Genomic DNA, 16456 nt, shown 5'->3' on the forward strand with positions numbered 1-16456 from the left:
AGACGGGACTCAAAAGGTGCTGCCGGGACAGACGGTGGAGGAGACGCCTTCGCGTCCAGTAAGAGCCCAGGAGAGAGGGGATGATGGGCTGAGTAATGACGGGGCAGGGGCGGCGGGAAGGAGGGGACAGGTGGAGCCTGGCAGAGGTGGAACTTGACATCGGCATTGGAGGGGGAGGAGGGGGAGGTAAGGGGAGGAGGGAGGAGGAGGTAAGGGGAAGGAGGGGGAGGAAAGGGAGTAAGGGAGGAGGTAACGGGGGAGGGGAGGAGGGGGAGGTAAGGGGGAGGAGGGGGAGGTAAGGGGGGAGGAGGGGGAGGAGGAGGTAAGGGGGAGGAGGAAGAGGTAAGGGGAGGAGGGGAAGGAGATAAGGGAGGGGGAGGTAAGGGGGGAGGAAGGGGAGGAGGGGGAGGAAAGAGGGAGGAGGGGGAGGTAAGGGGGAGGAGGAAGAGGTAAGGGGAGGAGGGGGAGGAGGAGATGACAGGGAGGCAGGAAACGGGGAAGCACTGATGGAAGGAGGAGGTGTGTTGCACAGGGAAGACTCCAGCAGAGTCCAGCAGGTGGTGGGAGCAGTGAGGCAGTGACAGGTGTGGGTGTGGCCTCCCCGCAGTGAGGACATGGGGACCACTGGTGTCTTCCTGGGGGCGGCAGCACACGCCTTGCCTCCTTGGGGCTGTGCGGGGCCACCGTCATACCTCGCCACTGGCAGAGGGAGGTCCGCCAGAACTCGGGGGGCTGCAGGTAACTGAGGGGACGTTACGGAGCAGACCGTGGGGTCCAGGAGGGGAAGGGTGTTGTCCTGGTGGCCAGGTCACTTCATCCCCAAGCCTGCTGCGCCCTCACTGGGCGCCCCCGGCCCTTGGCTCAGATGAGAGCCGATTCCCCTTGTCTGTCTGGCTGGACGCTTTGTCATCCCTGGACGGTGTTACTGGTAGAAACTGCACATGGCCTTCAAGCCCGAAGACAACGCGCCTCTGAGCGCAGAGCTGGGGAGGCGGGGAGAAAAGGAAAAGCCGAAGAACGTGCCAAATCGCGCCTGGGAGGAGGCGAGAGCTGCTCCCTGCAGATCCAGCAAAGCACTTGGCTGCACGGGGTGGTTGGCCACGTCAAAGGCCTGAGCGGTGCCTCGACGAATATTAATCACACCTCTCGCCCAGCGCACTTCAGCGATGCGCAGCCGGGCTCCCCGGAGAAGGCGCTGGGCGTGCTTGGTGGTGCAGAGGCGGGCTGTCGCCGGGCGTCCTTGTTCAGGATGCCGCTCTGCGCTCCCTCCCTGATGCATCTTCCTCCTCGTGGTTCGGTTTCCGGATCACGAGGTCTGAGACGTGGACCGCGCGGATGGCGGGGAGCACGCCGGCCGGCCCGTGCGGGCATCAGCGCTCCGGGCTCGCCTGGGAGGAAACCCTGCCTCGCTCGCTCGCTCGCTCGGGCGGCGCGTTGATGAGTAAGTCACTAGGCTGGTCGGATCGGTGGCCTCGGCGGGTCCTCCGGGCGCCGCTTCAGCTCCGCGCTCGCATCCTGGGAAACTCGGGGACCGGCTTCTTGTCTTGAGCTCCCGAGACCAATCTGGCCACCAGAGTCCCTCCGGGCAAGGGCGGGGACAGCTCGGGATGTGTGCGGACCTGGCCAGCTGGTTTGGGAACCTGTAAGTCTTCTCTGATCTCTCTCACTTCGTTTGCTGAGGATGTTCAAACCCAGTCACGCAGAGATGCCTGTGTTATGGCAGGGAGGGAACCTTTTTCTAGAACATCTAACGATCTGACTCCGGGTTTTATCTGATCCTTGCAGCCTGAGCTGCCCTGCTGGGCTTTAGCGTGGAGGCTTTGCCGACGGAACGGGCCACACCGACGGGCTCTGTCTTAACTTGCTGGGAGCCGGCCAGTTCTCAAGTGTCCCTCTCTGAGTATTTGCGTGGTGGCTGCTCACCCAGGCCGGCGTTTGGAGTCGGGTGAGTGTCACGGATGGCTTCTGTCACGACGTCCTGGAGAATCCCATCACGAGCGCGAACCTTTCCGTGTTGAATTACTGCGAGGTTCCCCGGCCCCGGGTCGCGACTGTGAGATTCTCTCTGGGTTGGTTTTGGAGGCGTCGGCCACGCAGGTGAGCTTTTCGCCGGCTTCTCCTCTGCGCTCGTGGAGACAGGAGGCTCCTTTGTCCTCATGAATAAACCTGCTTGGGGAAGGGAGGGCACAGCTCAGGGGCAGAGCGCGTGCTTAGCGCACACCGGGTCCTGGGTTCCATCCCCAGTCCCTCCATCAAAAAATAAATAAGTAAAAAAAGTTGAATTACCTCCCCCTGCAAAAAAATAAATAAATAAACTTGCCAATAATGATCAAAACCGTTACAACAGCGCTGCCCGGGGACCCGTGCCCTGCAAGAAACTTCATGGCTCGTCTCGTTGAATCCTGCAGGAGGCCCATCACGAACTCATTGTTGGATGGGCTCTTGGGTAAACTGAGGCTGAGAATTTGCCCGGATGGAGTCACCTGCTAGAACGTCGCGGTTAGATTTGACCTCGCTTCTTTCCGACTCCAGAGCGGGTCCCCACGGCTGGCGGACGCTTTGCAGCTACCCAAGGGTGTTCTGGGGCACAATTCCAGTCGACGGTGTCTCTGTGTTACCCTGAAAAGCCGTGTGTTTGTGGGGACCCCAGTTCCCCCTGGTTTTCCTGGGACACCGTGGTGTGTCTCTCCTTCAAGCTGCAGCTTACAGGCAGGCGGCCTCTTAGTTTGAGAGTTTCACAGACACATTTGTGTGGATTCTCCACTGGGTGGTTCTTTGGTCCTCAGTTCTGTTTTTAGAGGCAGGGACCACAGGGAAGGCATCAGGGGGAGGCTCTCATTTGCCCTTTGTTAGAAGGGATTCCTGTCTTGGAAGGGAAGGTACTGAACTCCAAAAGAAGGCATCTCAGGGGTTCTAACCCGGGGTCCCCATCCCTCACGGTGCTTTGCTGAAGGCGTGTGCATGTGTTGGCCTCAGTGCATCCCGCCCCTCATCGGAACCTAAACGGAACCTGATTCTAAAGGCTTTGGGAACCCTGAGGACGGACCCGGGGTGGGTCGGGGCTCAGCCACCTCCCCGCCGTCAGCCCACCGAGCCCTTCTGTCTCCCCGTAACTCCGCCTCTCCCCCCGCCTCCGCCCCGTGAGGCTCACACAGCCCCCATGCTTCGTGTGAACTCCGAGGAGACTTGAGCACTGAATGATGCTCTTGGCCGGGGGGAGCTCGACCTCTGTTAGGAACAGGGCTTGTCCAGACGCCACGTCACAGCAGACTCTGTGCCAGAAACCTTCCCCAGAGGCCACCTCCTGCCCTGCCTCCTCTCATCAGAGCTGCCACCGAAGGATGCCGACCGGCCGGCACGCAGCAGGGAGCCTGGACGTCTGCGCGTCACCGGGCCGGGTACCCTGGGGAGATAACCAAGGAGGGGGCGGCGGTGCATTGGCGCTCAGGAGGACCTCCTGGCAGGATGATTGGAGCAAGTCCCTCCCCGTGGGGTCCTCCATCATCCCGTCTGTGCAATGGGGAAAGTAAACCTGCCTTTGCCTTGGTGGTGAGGACTGAAGCCAGGCAGAGTGCTCGGTGCTGGGCCGGCTTGTCAGTTTGCAGAGACCGAGGGCTAAAACCCCGATTACTTCTGGGCTCGGGGATGTGGGGGTCGGTTCCCGGGCAGTGGGGGGCTCATTTCCTCTTTGGCAGCCGGTCCTGTCTGCCCTCGGCGGGGCCGTGCCGTCCTGCAGGGTTTCTGAACCTTCACCCTCACACAACAGGGCGGCTGAGTCCCAGCCGCGAGGCGCACGCCCTCCAGTTCGAGTCAGGAGGGTGGAAGGCAGTCGGGAGGGGAGGGAACAGCATTGCCGGCGGGGGGAAAAGCATATGCGGAGGCCTTGACAAGGGAGAGCTGGCCGATTCGGGGAACCAAGGGACGTGCGTGGAAGGGACAGCGGGGTGGCGGGGGGGCAGGGCCAGGCTGGCGGGGCGTCGAGGTGGGGGCACTCATGGCCATGCTGGCAAGGACAAAGGGGAAGTGATGGAGGGACAGAAGAAGGGACTGTGGTGGGGGGGGCGGGCATCCTGTGATTTACGTTTGAAATGAGGGCTGGAGTGCAGAATTTAGCAGAAGGCTGACCCAGTGAGAGGCAGGACTGTGGAGGTGTGAGGGAGTCCTTCGAATTGACATTCCATCTCGACCGCCCCGAACTTTCTGGAGCATCTCTTTCCGTGCCCCAGCTGGAAGGCCGCGGCCCTCCCTGTCCCTTGCTCCTGTGCGCCGTTGCTTCAGGCATTGAGGGCGGCTGTGAAAATGGTATAATTTTTCCTTCCTTTCTAAGGACCCAGTTCACCTTTTTTTTTTTTTTTGGTGTTTTTTTGGGGGGTTCGATGTCTTTGCTCCACATTCTCCTGGAATTTCATCGCCCCTGAGAGGCTGGACGGAGGCACCAGCTGCAGCGGAGAGCCCTGCTCTCGCCGATGCCCGGAGTCGCTGGGACTCCACCCCTGATGTTATCATTGCAACTTTCATTGAGCTTCCTGGGAAAATCCTAGACGCAGTGTGCGGGAGGGAAACCCTACCCTCCAGGCGAAATACGCTTGCGAAAGAAAGCGCGGTCCATTTCGTCCGTGGCGCCAAGCCTATTCAGGGCGCTTCGCTGGGCGAGACCCAGGTCCCACATCCCAGGGTGGGCAGGGCTGGCCTGGAGTCACCCGGAGGCGGGACACCCCAGGCAGGCTGGCGTCCCACCACGCAGGACACGGGGGAAGGCAGGAGCCTGCCATGTGAGCATCTCATGAGATGAGATCCAGGAGGAGGTCTGGTCAGAGCCGGGCATCCTTCTCTCACGTGGGCGTGTCCCAGGAGCGCTCTCAGAGTCGCGGCCGCCGCTGGGACCACGACCCGGGGAGCAGGTGGCCTCTTCCCTTGGAACCTAAAACTCTCTTCTTGACGTTGGACATGACTCACCCCAGCTGAGGTCAGAGGGGCCCCCAGAGCAGAATCCAGGGGGCGGCGAGGGGCTCGGGGGAGGCAGGGCGGCACCCCCTTCCCTCAGAAGGGGGCAGACCCTCCGTTTCACACCCACAGTTGGCTTTTGAGAGTCAAAATGGACAGATGGATGGATGGGGGGGGGACGGAAGCCCTGGCTGCCCCCCTCCCCCGTGCAGACCATCTGGTTGGAGATGCTCTGAAATAGCTCAGATGAGTGTCAGTGAACATCTGGGGAGACGGAGAACCCGGGTCTGCTTGCCTGTATCCCAGTGGAGCCCTGCATGGTCCCATCTTAACAGAGAGACCAAAAAAAAAAAAAAAAGACTGGCCTCCTGTGTTAAATTAAATGCATTACAGGTTTCTCCAAACAGGCAGCCAGGGGTAAGGAAGCTCGATAGTCAGGCCCACCCAGCTGATGGCCGTCCCAGGCTGTGACGAGCTAACGTTTATCGTGAACGGGAGGGCCCGGCGTTCCGGTCTTCCTAGCGATCCTGTGAGATCGTCTCTGCTCCCCAGGCGGAGAAACTGAGGCCCGGCGGAGAAACTGAGGCCCGGCGGCTCCACGAGACGGTGGAATCACCCCGGCCGCCTGCCAGGCGGCCCCGACTCTGAATCCCAAGTCTCGGTCCCTTTCGGTGGCCGCTGACGCGCGGCCGAAGTCGCCAGCGTTCCACGTGAATGTCGGACGTTCTGGCTCTGGACGTCAGTGTCTCCCTGTGCTGGTTCATCTCTGCGCTTTAAGAGGAGGCCCGTTATCTACATCCACACCATCATCATTGCGGTGCCTTTTACTTATTTTTTTAAAACTCTGTATTTAAAGTTTTTTATTATTATTCTTTTGTGAGCGGGGGGGTCCTGGGGATTGAACCCGGGACCTGCTGCGTGCTGAGCACGTGCTCCACCCCTGAGCTGCACCCTCCCCACCTTGGCTGTTTTCATCTTTAATGCAGGGAACTTAACAAGGTCCCGTTAATTTGATGGATCGATTTAATAACGCGTCCAAACAGGAGACTGAAAGGTAGTTAGCAGAAGTGTTCCTCATTGCCTGTTGAACACTGTCCGCGGCCGCTGAAAAGGGCAAGACCTTTGTGTCGTGATCTCAGGCCCCAGACGAAAAGCAGGTGTCGGTGCAGGTGTCGGCATTGTCACTCAGCCCTCAAGGCGCAGGGGGCGTCATTCTGCGTCCCCAGCGTGGCCCCAGCCCCACCCTCACCCGGCACTGGCGCTGAGCGATCGGGCAGCGGGTGGAATTCAGATGCCCCGTGTGGGCTGCTAGTAATTTTTTTAAAAAAATATTGAAAGGATTGCACATGTTAAAAAGAAATTCCTTTACCCTCTGGGCTACCAATGAATCCGTTTGTAAATCTGTAGGGACTGGTTAACTTTAGTGTGGAAAGGAACTGTTAGACCAATTTTCTTGTGCACAACTTTTACTTAAGAATTCTAGAGGGGGGAGGGTGTTGCTCAGTGGTAGAGTGTGTGTTTGCCCTGCACGAGGTCCTGGCTTCCATCCCCAGTCCCTCCATTTAAATAAACATGTTAAATAAACTGATTACTTCCCCCCTTAAAACACACATGCACACAAAAGAATTCTATAATTATTTCAGAAATCTGAATTTAAAATTTTTAAAATATATTAATGAACAGGCACATTTTGACCTCACTGGGTTTCCAGGCCACCGTGGCGGGCCTCTTTGCTGTAAATCTGTTTGAGTTTTATTCATCAGGCCGACACCCTCTTTGGGGTCAAGAAAGCATATGAAGACGGGGACACCTGCTCTGGGCCAGGCCTCTGACATCTGTCCCCTGGGTCCATCTTCACACAAGACTGCAAAATTTGTGACACATTCAGGCCTTGTGGGGACTCCGTGATCCCGGAGTCACGAAGTGAGGTGTTTTCTGCTGGGGTGCAGGCAGGGCAGGTGAATTAGTTCCCTCGTGTCCTACCCGTGTCCTGACCCAGAGTCCTTGCCCGGTGGCCCGCCCTCTCTTACCTGCCTTCACCTCCGCCTGCTCAGAGTGGGCTCCGACCTTCCTTCTGGCCTCCCTGCCCCTGGAGAGCTCTCTGCCCCTGGTTCTTTCCAGCCCCCGTGGCATTCCTCCTTCCGTTGCTTGTGACCGTGGGATTCCTCCGTTGGATCTGATGGTCAGCTGCCTTCAGTTTGCGCACCAGAATCCTCACCGTCCGCACACCTGGGGTCCCCATAACCCAGGCTCTGTGGGTCCCCCCTGGATCACTTCAAGCCACCCGCCTTGGGCTCCCCACACCCCAGTTTCCCGAAATGCTTCCCATATTCCCAGCCCTTCCCGCCTCCGTGCCCTTGGAATGACCGTCCCTGCTGGGAACAGCATCCTGCTCACCCTGGCTCTTGGCGCCTCCAACTAGTTCTTCATGTCGCCGCTCCCGGACCATTTCCCGAAACTTCATGAGCTCAGCCTAAATCCAGAGTCCTTTCCAGTCCTTGGAGAGCCCTTCCTGTTTCTCACTGTGCTCGGGGTTTTGCCATCCTTTCTGTGTTTCCGTGTGCTGCTCTCAGGCTGCCCTGGGGGACCGTGAGCTGGTGGAGGGCAGCCTACAACGGCGATCATCCGTCTTTTTCTTTTTTTTTAGATCCCACATATGAGTGATCTCATATGGTATTTTTCTTTCTCTTTCTGGCTTACTTCACTTAGAATGACACTCTCCAGTTCCATCCATGTTGCTGCAAATGGCGTTATGTTGTCGTTTTTCATGGCTGAGTAGTATTCCATTGTATAAATATACCACCTCTTCTTTATCCAGTCATCTGTTGAGCGATCACCCGTTTTAAGAGGCTCCTGGTACCTGAGGATGCCAACTGAATACTTGTTGACGCGCATGGCTCCTGACCACAGGAGGAGTTAGATTTAAGTGTGCAGATGGCAGGTTGATGGTATCAGTGTTAAGATCCTGGTATTTGTGTCCCCTTTCTTTGGTGCTTCAGCCAAACCAGTGATTCCCAGATCACTGAATCCGTTACTGCACCCAAGGCTCAGCTATGAGACGACTAAACGCAGTCAGGTTTGGGAGGTCCCGGTGAGCCCAGTTACTCGGCTGTCCAGGACCCCTGCACTGACTCTCCCGGGAGGCACCTGCCAGCCTCCGGGCTGCCCCCTCCCCGGGGACAAGGCAGAGGTCCCCTCCGGCCACTGGCAGGAGGGACAACATGACACTGGCGATGATGTGACCCTGAGAACCAGGGCAGCTGGTGTCCAACTTTCCGACTGTTCGTGCTTGGGAAGAATCTGGGGAGAGAATGGTGACCTCCTTGTGCCTGCAGCATAAACAGACCCGCTTAGCCAGAACCCAGTTCATGGGTGGATCAGGACGGGGCAGCGGGGTGTGCCTGACTTCTCTTTGAAATCCCCTTTCCGTGAGCGTGGTTCTCCCTGCTTCCTTCCCTGGTAAACGGGTGGGGATCACGCAGGCTTGGCATTCGGGTGCGTGGCATCAGCATGTTTCCTGTATCCGCTGGTCCTGGACGGTAAGATGCAAAGCGGAGGACCCTTCGGGCTGTGCTCAGAGACGTGGCGGGAAATGCAGGCTTTCTCTCCTCGGGCTGCGGGGCCCCCCCCACCCCCGCCCCGGCTCCTGCATCCTGGCTGGACGCCGGCGTGGCCTGAGGGGTCAGGATTTAAGTCAGCCGCCCTGGGATTTGCACTCACCCGGCCCAGGCGGTGCACCATCCTGGACCTGACTGTCAGGGAGCAGATCTCTGCATCTTACGCACATCGAAGGGCCCTGGGGAGAGAAACCCGCTGCCAGCACCCGGCTGGTGTGAGAACTGGCCGGCGCCGCCCTGAAATTCAGGCCGGTGACTGTGTGATGGTTTTAAGATAAAACCTTTCGGAGTTCTGACAGATGGCCTTGGAAATGCCAGAAATGTTTTCATGCGATGGTTTTGCGATGCATGACCTTTGAGATGCCAGGAATATTTTTTTTCTGTGTTTTTGTTATTTGATACATCATTCCTTCCTGCCAGGGCACACCCGGCTTCTTATCCTGGGTGGGGCAGGGAGGGTGAGTTGCCTGCTCAGCGACTCGTAGCCTGAAAAGCACCAGGACCCGCCCTGCTCTCCGCCAGGGCGCCTCCCAGGCTGTGCCCAGGAGGGGCCAGGCTCGGGGTGCCAGCTCCCAGTGGCTTCCCCAGGCTGAAACAGAAGCCTGGCCCTTGCAGTCCCCTGCACACCCTCGTCTCAGGGGGACCCAGCTGCCCGGCACCTGCACGGACCCTCCAGTGGGGACCACACCCGCTGGGCAGCGCCTTGGCTTCTCCGGGCCAAGTGAAGATCACTGGGGCCCCTCCAGGGTGCGGGGAGCCGGTGGGGCTGGGACCCGGAGACCCTGTGCCGTGGAGGTGATGCTCGTGTTGCAGGAGCTTGTGGGGAAGGGCGGTGTCCATGCACCTGGGCAGCTCCAGCTCTTAAACTGACACACGGCTCTGTCCTTGAAAACACAAGTCGGACCCAGAAGTATTGTGGGTGCTCGCTGGACAGAGGAGGGTTCAAGGCGCCCGCGGGGCTCCCTCCCCTGGACAGATATGGCCTCAGCTCACAAGTTTTGCATCTTCTCCGATGTGCATCACTGTATTTTTTTTTTCTTTTCGCCGTCCCTCCCTCCGTCCCCCACCTCCAGCATCTGCACGCCCTCAGGAACGCTGTGGTCTCCCCTCTGCCTGAAACACCCCACCCCTGCATCCACGTGGATTTCTTCAGTTCCGTTGTTGTCTCGAGGTTCTGTGGGTCTTCCGTGTCCCTTGCAGGCTCCAACTGTGTTGATCTGTACCATTGTCATTATCATCGTCAATAAGGATTTTTAACGACCTACAGATATGAAGAAAAGTGTGTCAACTAGTGAAAATGCAGGCAGCCTTCACATAGCACCTGCTGCCCTCTGGAGACGGTAAATAATCGTGGAGGAAATGAGGTGCCAGCTTGCCACGTGAGGGGACGCGTGACATGTGCGGTGGGACCTCTGCGTCCAGGGTCTCAGGCTGGCGTCAAGCCACTGCACACACCTGGACACACAGGACTTCTGAAGTGGGTCCTTGAATCCGTATACACCCCAGGCATCACTTTTGATGTGAACATTTTCCACGGACAACTTCTGAAAATAATGCAAATGTTATTCTGTGACATCAAATGGACCCATGAAGTTATTAACATATTAGCTGTGTATTTTTGTCTCACTGGCTTTCCTCAAATGACACAGATTTGCAGCTCAAGCCACGTGCTGGTTTAACGTTCAGACAGGAGCCTCTGCTCTAGAGAGATGCTGCGATCATTAACGCACACCAGCTCTCGGACGTTCAGGTTCTGCTGGCTCGATGCGGCTGTCACCAGGGGACGGATGAGTGATGGCATTGAGCCCTCGGGTCCAGGCTGACGCACACAGCTGGGTTTTGCTGGGATGCTGTTCAGCACCCTGTTAGGTCTTTTTATTTGATTTTTTTCCCCCCAAAAAAGAACCAGAAATTAATTTTGTTAATGTGAAACGCTCTGGTTTTTTCAACGTTGGCTAACTTATGTGTGCACGCACATGCACACCCCGTAGACACACACACACACGCACATACAGAACACACCGCTGGACCCACAGAAACTTCCCTGGGTGTCTGTGCAGCCTGGGGGCTCGCAGCCCGGGCTCAGCCCATAGGGAGCAGCTTTATGGCCATGCAATCGGGGTGTGCAAAGATGGACTACGCTCGTGGTGGGGGATGTGACCCAGATGTCACTCCCAAGTCTTGCATTAACCAGTGACATGAGCAGTGATGGCTTGAAGCCTCCTCTGAACCCCACTTCCTATTTTTTTTTCCATTTGAAACGATCTCTTTTCATTTTGCACGTAATACACAGAGAGGTGATACTACAGGAACAACTTGGGAGTGCGTAGAAGTAAAAATAGCAAACGTCGTGGTCCCCGTCACCCAGAGGTCATCGCCGGTAATTCTTTGCTTTGTTTTCCAGACTGTTCTGCGGTCCATTGCTGTATATAATACAGGCTTCTCTTATAAATGGTGTTTCTTGAAAGAGATAATATCTTGAAGTTTGTTTTGCTCAAATACCTGTGTTGAGCATTTTGAAACATCAGATTAGATACTTTCAAAGGACATTGAACCAGCACTGGTGGGACATTGTTTTGGTACCATGATTTATGGAAATTCTCCTCCTGACCTGCGGTTAGATGACCTTGAACTTGTTAGCCTTCCCAATTACGTTACACTGAGCCGTCTTTGACCCGCCCACCGTGCATCCTTGTGGGGTTATTTCGTTGGGATTCTGATGGTCTGATGCTTTGGGCCAGCAGACCCCGTGCGCATTGCATGGGTTCCCGTCGCATGTCTGTCCGGCTGGAGGCGAGCGGGGCGGGTGGGAGAGGGGGCCCCCGGGAGTCAGGCACCCTGGCTGTCCATCCCCGCCCCGGAACCCTGAACCGTATGCCTCTGGGGCAGCTAGGAGCTCGCTGACACCGTCTTCTCAGCTGCAGAATATATTGAGGGAAGGGGCCACGCGGCATTCTGCTCCCCCACCCACTCCCAGGTGGTGAACACACCTTAATCTGCTTCTTTCCAGGACACTGAACTTTCAGAACCGTTTCTCCCTGTTTCTTAGTGATCCGTTTTCTCTCGGTGTCCCAGCACATCCTCAGTGTCACGGCCCCGTGAGTCCAGACCCTCGGCTGGTCTTGGGTCCAGCGCTGGGGCAGTGGCTTCGGACCCCTTGGTGGCCTGGGACCTGTAACCCACTGCATGGTTCAGAGGGAAGGGGCCACGCGTCATTCTGCTCCCCAACCCACTCCCAGGTGGTGAACACACCTTAGTCTGCTCCTTTCCAGGAACACTGAACTTTCAGAACCGTTTCTTAGTGACCCGTTTTCTCTCGGTGTCCAAGAGTGCCCATGTGTTGATTTTTAAAAGTCCACGTGACTCGGAAGGAGCGATGAATGCCTGTAAGGAGGAGAAGGGTTTAGAAGGAGATCGGATACCGACAGGTGATTTACATCCTTCGGGCCGGGAAATGGTCCCTCTACTCAGTCCCTCCGTGTTGTCACCCCCCAAGGAGGAAGATGAAGGCTCGAGCCCCCCCGCCTCCCGGAAAGCCCGCCTCCCCGGACGTGCACGGTGGATGGAAACCTTCCCGTGACGTGTCCCCCGGGCCTCAGCAGAAAGTGCTCAACATGCGGGAGGACCTGGGGCGCAGGGTGGTGGACATCACCGTGGTTCTGCCCAGCGGGCTGGAGAAGGAAACTGTGGTCAACGGGAGGTAAGGGTCCGGGACCTCAGCAGGGAGGGTAGGGGGCGATGCGATGTGGTCCAGTTTGCAAGTCCATGGAGACCTGAGCAGGGAGCATCCTCCAGTGTCCCACCGGACCGGGGCCTCAGGGTGGACATCAGGGCCTGGGTGACAACCTGAAACGTCCCCCCCCCCATGGTTCACCCTCATCCTTGGGACTGCCCGCCTCCCTCCCGTGACAGATGGGCTCAGAAAGAAGCGGGGGTCTCAGGCCCACATGCAACTCCAAGTAGGTGACCCGCCAGCGCCCGTGCTGGTGTCCTTGCTGCTGAAATTCCTCAGTCAGGGGACAGCCTCCAGGGTGACCTTCTGATGTCCACCTGCAGGCTGACCCGGGGCGGGGGGTGAGGGGCGTGAGTGCCATCAGTAAGCAGTTTTCCAACTGAACACGATGATTTAGATTAAAGAATAAAATTAAAGGCGGTCAATTTCCAGACACCTCGATTTACACCCGAACTCTTATTTAGATCAGATCTGCCTGTGAATGCGGCCGTGGCCAAGGACACGAGCCGACTCCCCTCTCCCCCTGCGTCTGCTGTAAAGGGTTCGGTAGATGCGTGGGTCATAATCCCATCTGAGTATTGAGTTTTATTGCCGATAGAACGTCTCATTTTCTGTTTGACGTCTATCAAAACACATCGTAATGACACTGATCAGTTTTGTACGACCGTTGTCACGAACTCAATATACAGCAAAAACGTTTGCAACAAAGTCACAGCAAACAAACAATGAAACGTAAATGTTTATACATTTTATTGTAGAGAATACGGTAGTGTGATGGATTAGAAAAACATTCCAGCATAAAAATATTTGTGTATGATTCTGAGGCAGGTGTGAGTGGGACTAGGATCTCTAGGAAAACAAAGACAAGAAAGGATATAAAATATGTAAATCTTACAAAAGCAGGTGGCTGGAGAATTTTAAAAATGGGTCGTGGTGGAAATTCCATCACTCTGGGTGTTTTTATCTGAATGGATCCATCAAAGAAGAATGATGTCCAAGTCCCAGTGTTCTGTTTTTTCCCTGAAATTACAGCCTTTGGAACTGCTGTCAACCGGACGATGAAAATTCCTGGTGACAACTTACTGGGCCAAAGGGTGCCTGCATTTTGAAAAATTGCTTTGCGGGCTGTGGGAACAAAAATCTGAAGAATGTTCCTCCAGGCCTTCATACTTACCTGGGGTGGGGGCAGCCGAGCCGTGGGTTATGACATCCTCAACCGTCTTAAGGGACGCTGGACAGCTTTCCAAAGCGGTGTCCCTCCTCCGTGGGGGGCCCTCCTGGCCGCAGCCCGGAGACGCCAGCCTGGTGGCCAGTGCCGGGGGCAGGCTTCCCACCAGAGCCATTCGGGTTTCTAGAGCGTGTTTCTCTGTTTTCCCGAACACTTTTTCCTACTTGAACTTGAGACAGAGGCCACACCATCCGAGGTTTACAAATTCCTCTAACGGACGCATGACCCTTTATCAGTGAATGTATTACTTACCATTCTTAAGTTTGGGGCCCAATTTCTAGTTACACTGAAAAAAAAAAGCACTTTATTGAACGGATAAAAACTGCACGAATTTGATGACGGGTTTGTCGCTCAGCGGACCTCTGTGAAACCATCAGTGCTGTCAGCCTTGTTACACCAATTTCAAGAAAACGGACTTACGGGTCGCGTCCTAAGGAGCACGCAGGTCTGCTTTTACAAACCCGTGATGGCAGAGAAGATGCCTGCTTCAAAACTAAAGATGGCATTTTGCAAAATGTTTTCAAACTGAATAGATGCCTCCACTGATAGTTTTAAGGTTTTTTTTTTTTTTCCTTACAAACTAGAAGGTATCACTGTGCCCTTTTGTGCTGCAGCCGCGACAACAGGTAGAGATTAATCTGTAGGGGTGATGTGTTCAATGACTTCGCTCCTTTCCGAGCAGTAAATACGCCTGCGGGGTGCAGTGAGGCCGGGAGCAGACGGCGGGCCTCCCCAGCGGCTGGTCGGCGCGGTTCCCTGGGACCCAGCGGCCCCCTGCTTTGCGCATTGGATTTCTGTGTCCCACTCTTTAATAGCGCAGCAGTGGGCTGTGCGCCCGGCCCCCGGCCCACAGACCACCCCTGGGAGGGCCCCGCTCACATCGGACCACATCTTGCTTCTGTGCGGCTGATGGGAACCTGCCAGAATCCACTTGCTCTGACCCGATCACACCAGAGTCCGCCTTACCCGGGGCTCGGGGCCACCTGCCGGCCTTGGTCCCGCACAAGAAACCGGGCCCAGTCGACCGGTCTGAGATCTGACCGTGCACGCAAATTAAGTGTCTGGACGTAGCTGCCTGAAGGTGCTCTGCCCACCGGGCACTGAGGGGGCAATTCAGCCTGGGTACCCATCGCCTGGGTACCCAACGCTCGGCTCTTGAGTTTAGTCTTCAGTGTGTCCCCACGCCAAGAGAGACTTGTGAGAAATGCGGATTCTCAGACGAGGCCGAGCGAGTCAGAAGCCCCGGGATGGGGCCAGCTCTGTGGTTCAGAGGTGCCCTCCACTGAGAAGCGTTTCATTCATCAGCCTCTGACGTCTGTGTCCCAGGGCTGTGGTCCCCAAACAGCCTGCTCACTGCAATGCCACCCTCCCCACCGTCCCCTCTGCATTTGGGGAGCAGAGTGTTGGTTCAAGCTGCCCATTGGGGTGTCCAGTTCTCTGCCGGGATTTCAAAAAAAAAAAAAAAGAACGATTTTTGATATTCTCAGACCCATCACAATATTTTATATTTCATATAAACTAAAAATGCTTTTATGAAATTATCTATGTTTTTATTCTACAATTAAGCATAAGCACCACCCATTTTTCTCCTATATTTTCTACTCATTAATTTCGTTGCATATATGTGTGTGTAAGTTTCATGTGTGTGTCCAAGATTTTGCTATCTGATTGCATTTTTTATATATATGTTTTTTTGAAGTGTATTAATTTCATTGCATGTGTATGTGTGTAAGTTTCGTGTATGTGTCCAAGATTTTTCTATCTGATTGCATTTATATATATAAATGTCGTGTCAGTTTCTGGATTGCGTTTATAAAGAAGTGGATCCTTTCACCAGATCCATTTTGTTAGCATCTTAACTTTACATTTTCCAATATATTCTTTGCTTTACTTTTAAAAAAAAGAGCCACATAGGAAAGAAAACCAGTTTTTTTTTTCTTCTTGAAAACTGTCGACTCACGCAAAAGGTTTCTTTTGAAATCTGCACATTGGGAAGTCATATTTTTTAAAAGAAGGAAGGAGAGAAATCCTACGCACATTTTAAATTTGAAAACAGAAACCACAACAAATGTCAGAAAATTTCATCGTAACACTTAACATTAATTCGGGGAACAGAGATTAACAGTTTGCAAGAAAAGGGATGTATTCAGGAGCCGTGGGGGAGAAGCTCCAAAGATCTGCCTCGTTACCCCGCCACCCTCCCCTGCTAATGTCGTTTTGGGTAATCAATCGACTTTATGACTGTTTTTAACTCCGCCATTGAACTTGAACTTGGGATTACAGAGAGGGAGAGACCCTGGAAATTTTATGAGAAAACGGTCCAGAAAAGCAGGCGATGGGACATAGTAAATCAGACCACGTTCCCAGTGGGCTGGGGGAAGAACCATTTAAGTGGGAGGCCCTGCAGGACCCACGGCTCTGGGACCCACGTCCGCACGTCTGGACGTGGCTGTGTACCCCGCCCCCCCGCCTCTTCAACGCAGCCCAGGTCAGTCTGCGTTAGGCCTCGGTGTCTGTCCGAGAGCCCCAGAGAAAGGACCTATGCTTTCATGAAACGTTTATTCTCCACTGCTCAGGAAATCTGTAGAAAAAGAGAGGTCAGCTTTACATATAAAAATATCCTGCCAGGCAAACGGAAATGACAGAGGTGACGTTTTTCCCTTCTTTGGGACAGTCTGAATTGTGACTGCCCCCTTAAATCTCTGATGGGAGAACCTTACAAACATGCTTGACATTCAAATAAGATGCATGTCTTAATCTTAATTTTTTTTTGTTTCGTCTTTAAGAAGCATACTTTTGAGCTTTTGAAAAAGCAAGCTGTCATCTTCAACATACAATTTCAGCGTCTAAGGCGCACTCTTGTTTATGAATAATTGGAATTGCAGTGCCTCGTCCCCGTAATGTCACTTGTGCTGACTCAAGTTTCAGGACTCA

General features: G+C 55.0%; 1 protein-coding gene and 1 long non-coding RNA gene across 12 annotated transcripts in view; one reads left to right on the forward strand and one right to left on the reverse strand.

Moving 5' to 3' along the window:
* LOC135320032 (uncharacterized) overlaps window positions 1–16456 on the reverse strand; it is a 285059-nt gene that overhangs the window by 161673 nt on the left and 106930 nt on the right. The window lies entirely within an intron of this gene.
* Window positions 1–16456, forward strand: part of COBL (cordon-bleu WH2 repeat protein) — a 154755-nt gene that overhangs the window by 54108 nt on the left and 84191 nt on the right. For 10 of the 11 annotated variants that reach the window (XM_064482333.1, XM_064482338.1, XM_064482336.1 and 7 more), the window contains exon 2: window positions 12058–12261. In XM_064482333.1, the coding sequence (XP_064338403.1) occupies window positions 12058–12261 (204 nt within the window). Of the gene's footprint in view, window positions 1–1738; window positions 1946–12057; window positions 12262–16456 lie in introns of those variants that run through there. The other variant, XM_064482335.1, reaches the window with a different exon arrangement.

This window comes from Camelus dromedarius, chromosome 35 (genome assembly GCF_036321535.1).
Source record: "Camelus dromedarius isolate mCamDro1 chromosome 35, mCamDro1.pat, whole genome shotgun sequence".
Classification (NCBI taxonomy): Eukaryota; Metazoa; Chordata; class Mammalia; order Artiodactyla; family Camelidae; genus Camelus; species Camelus dromedarius.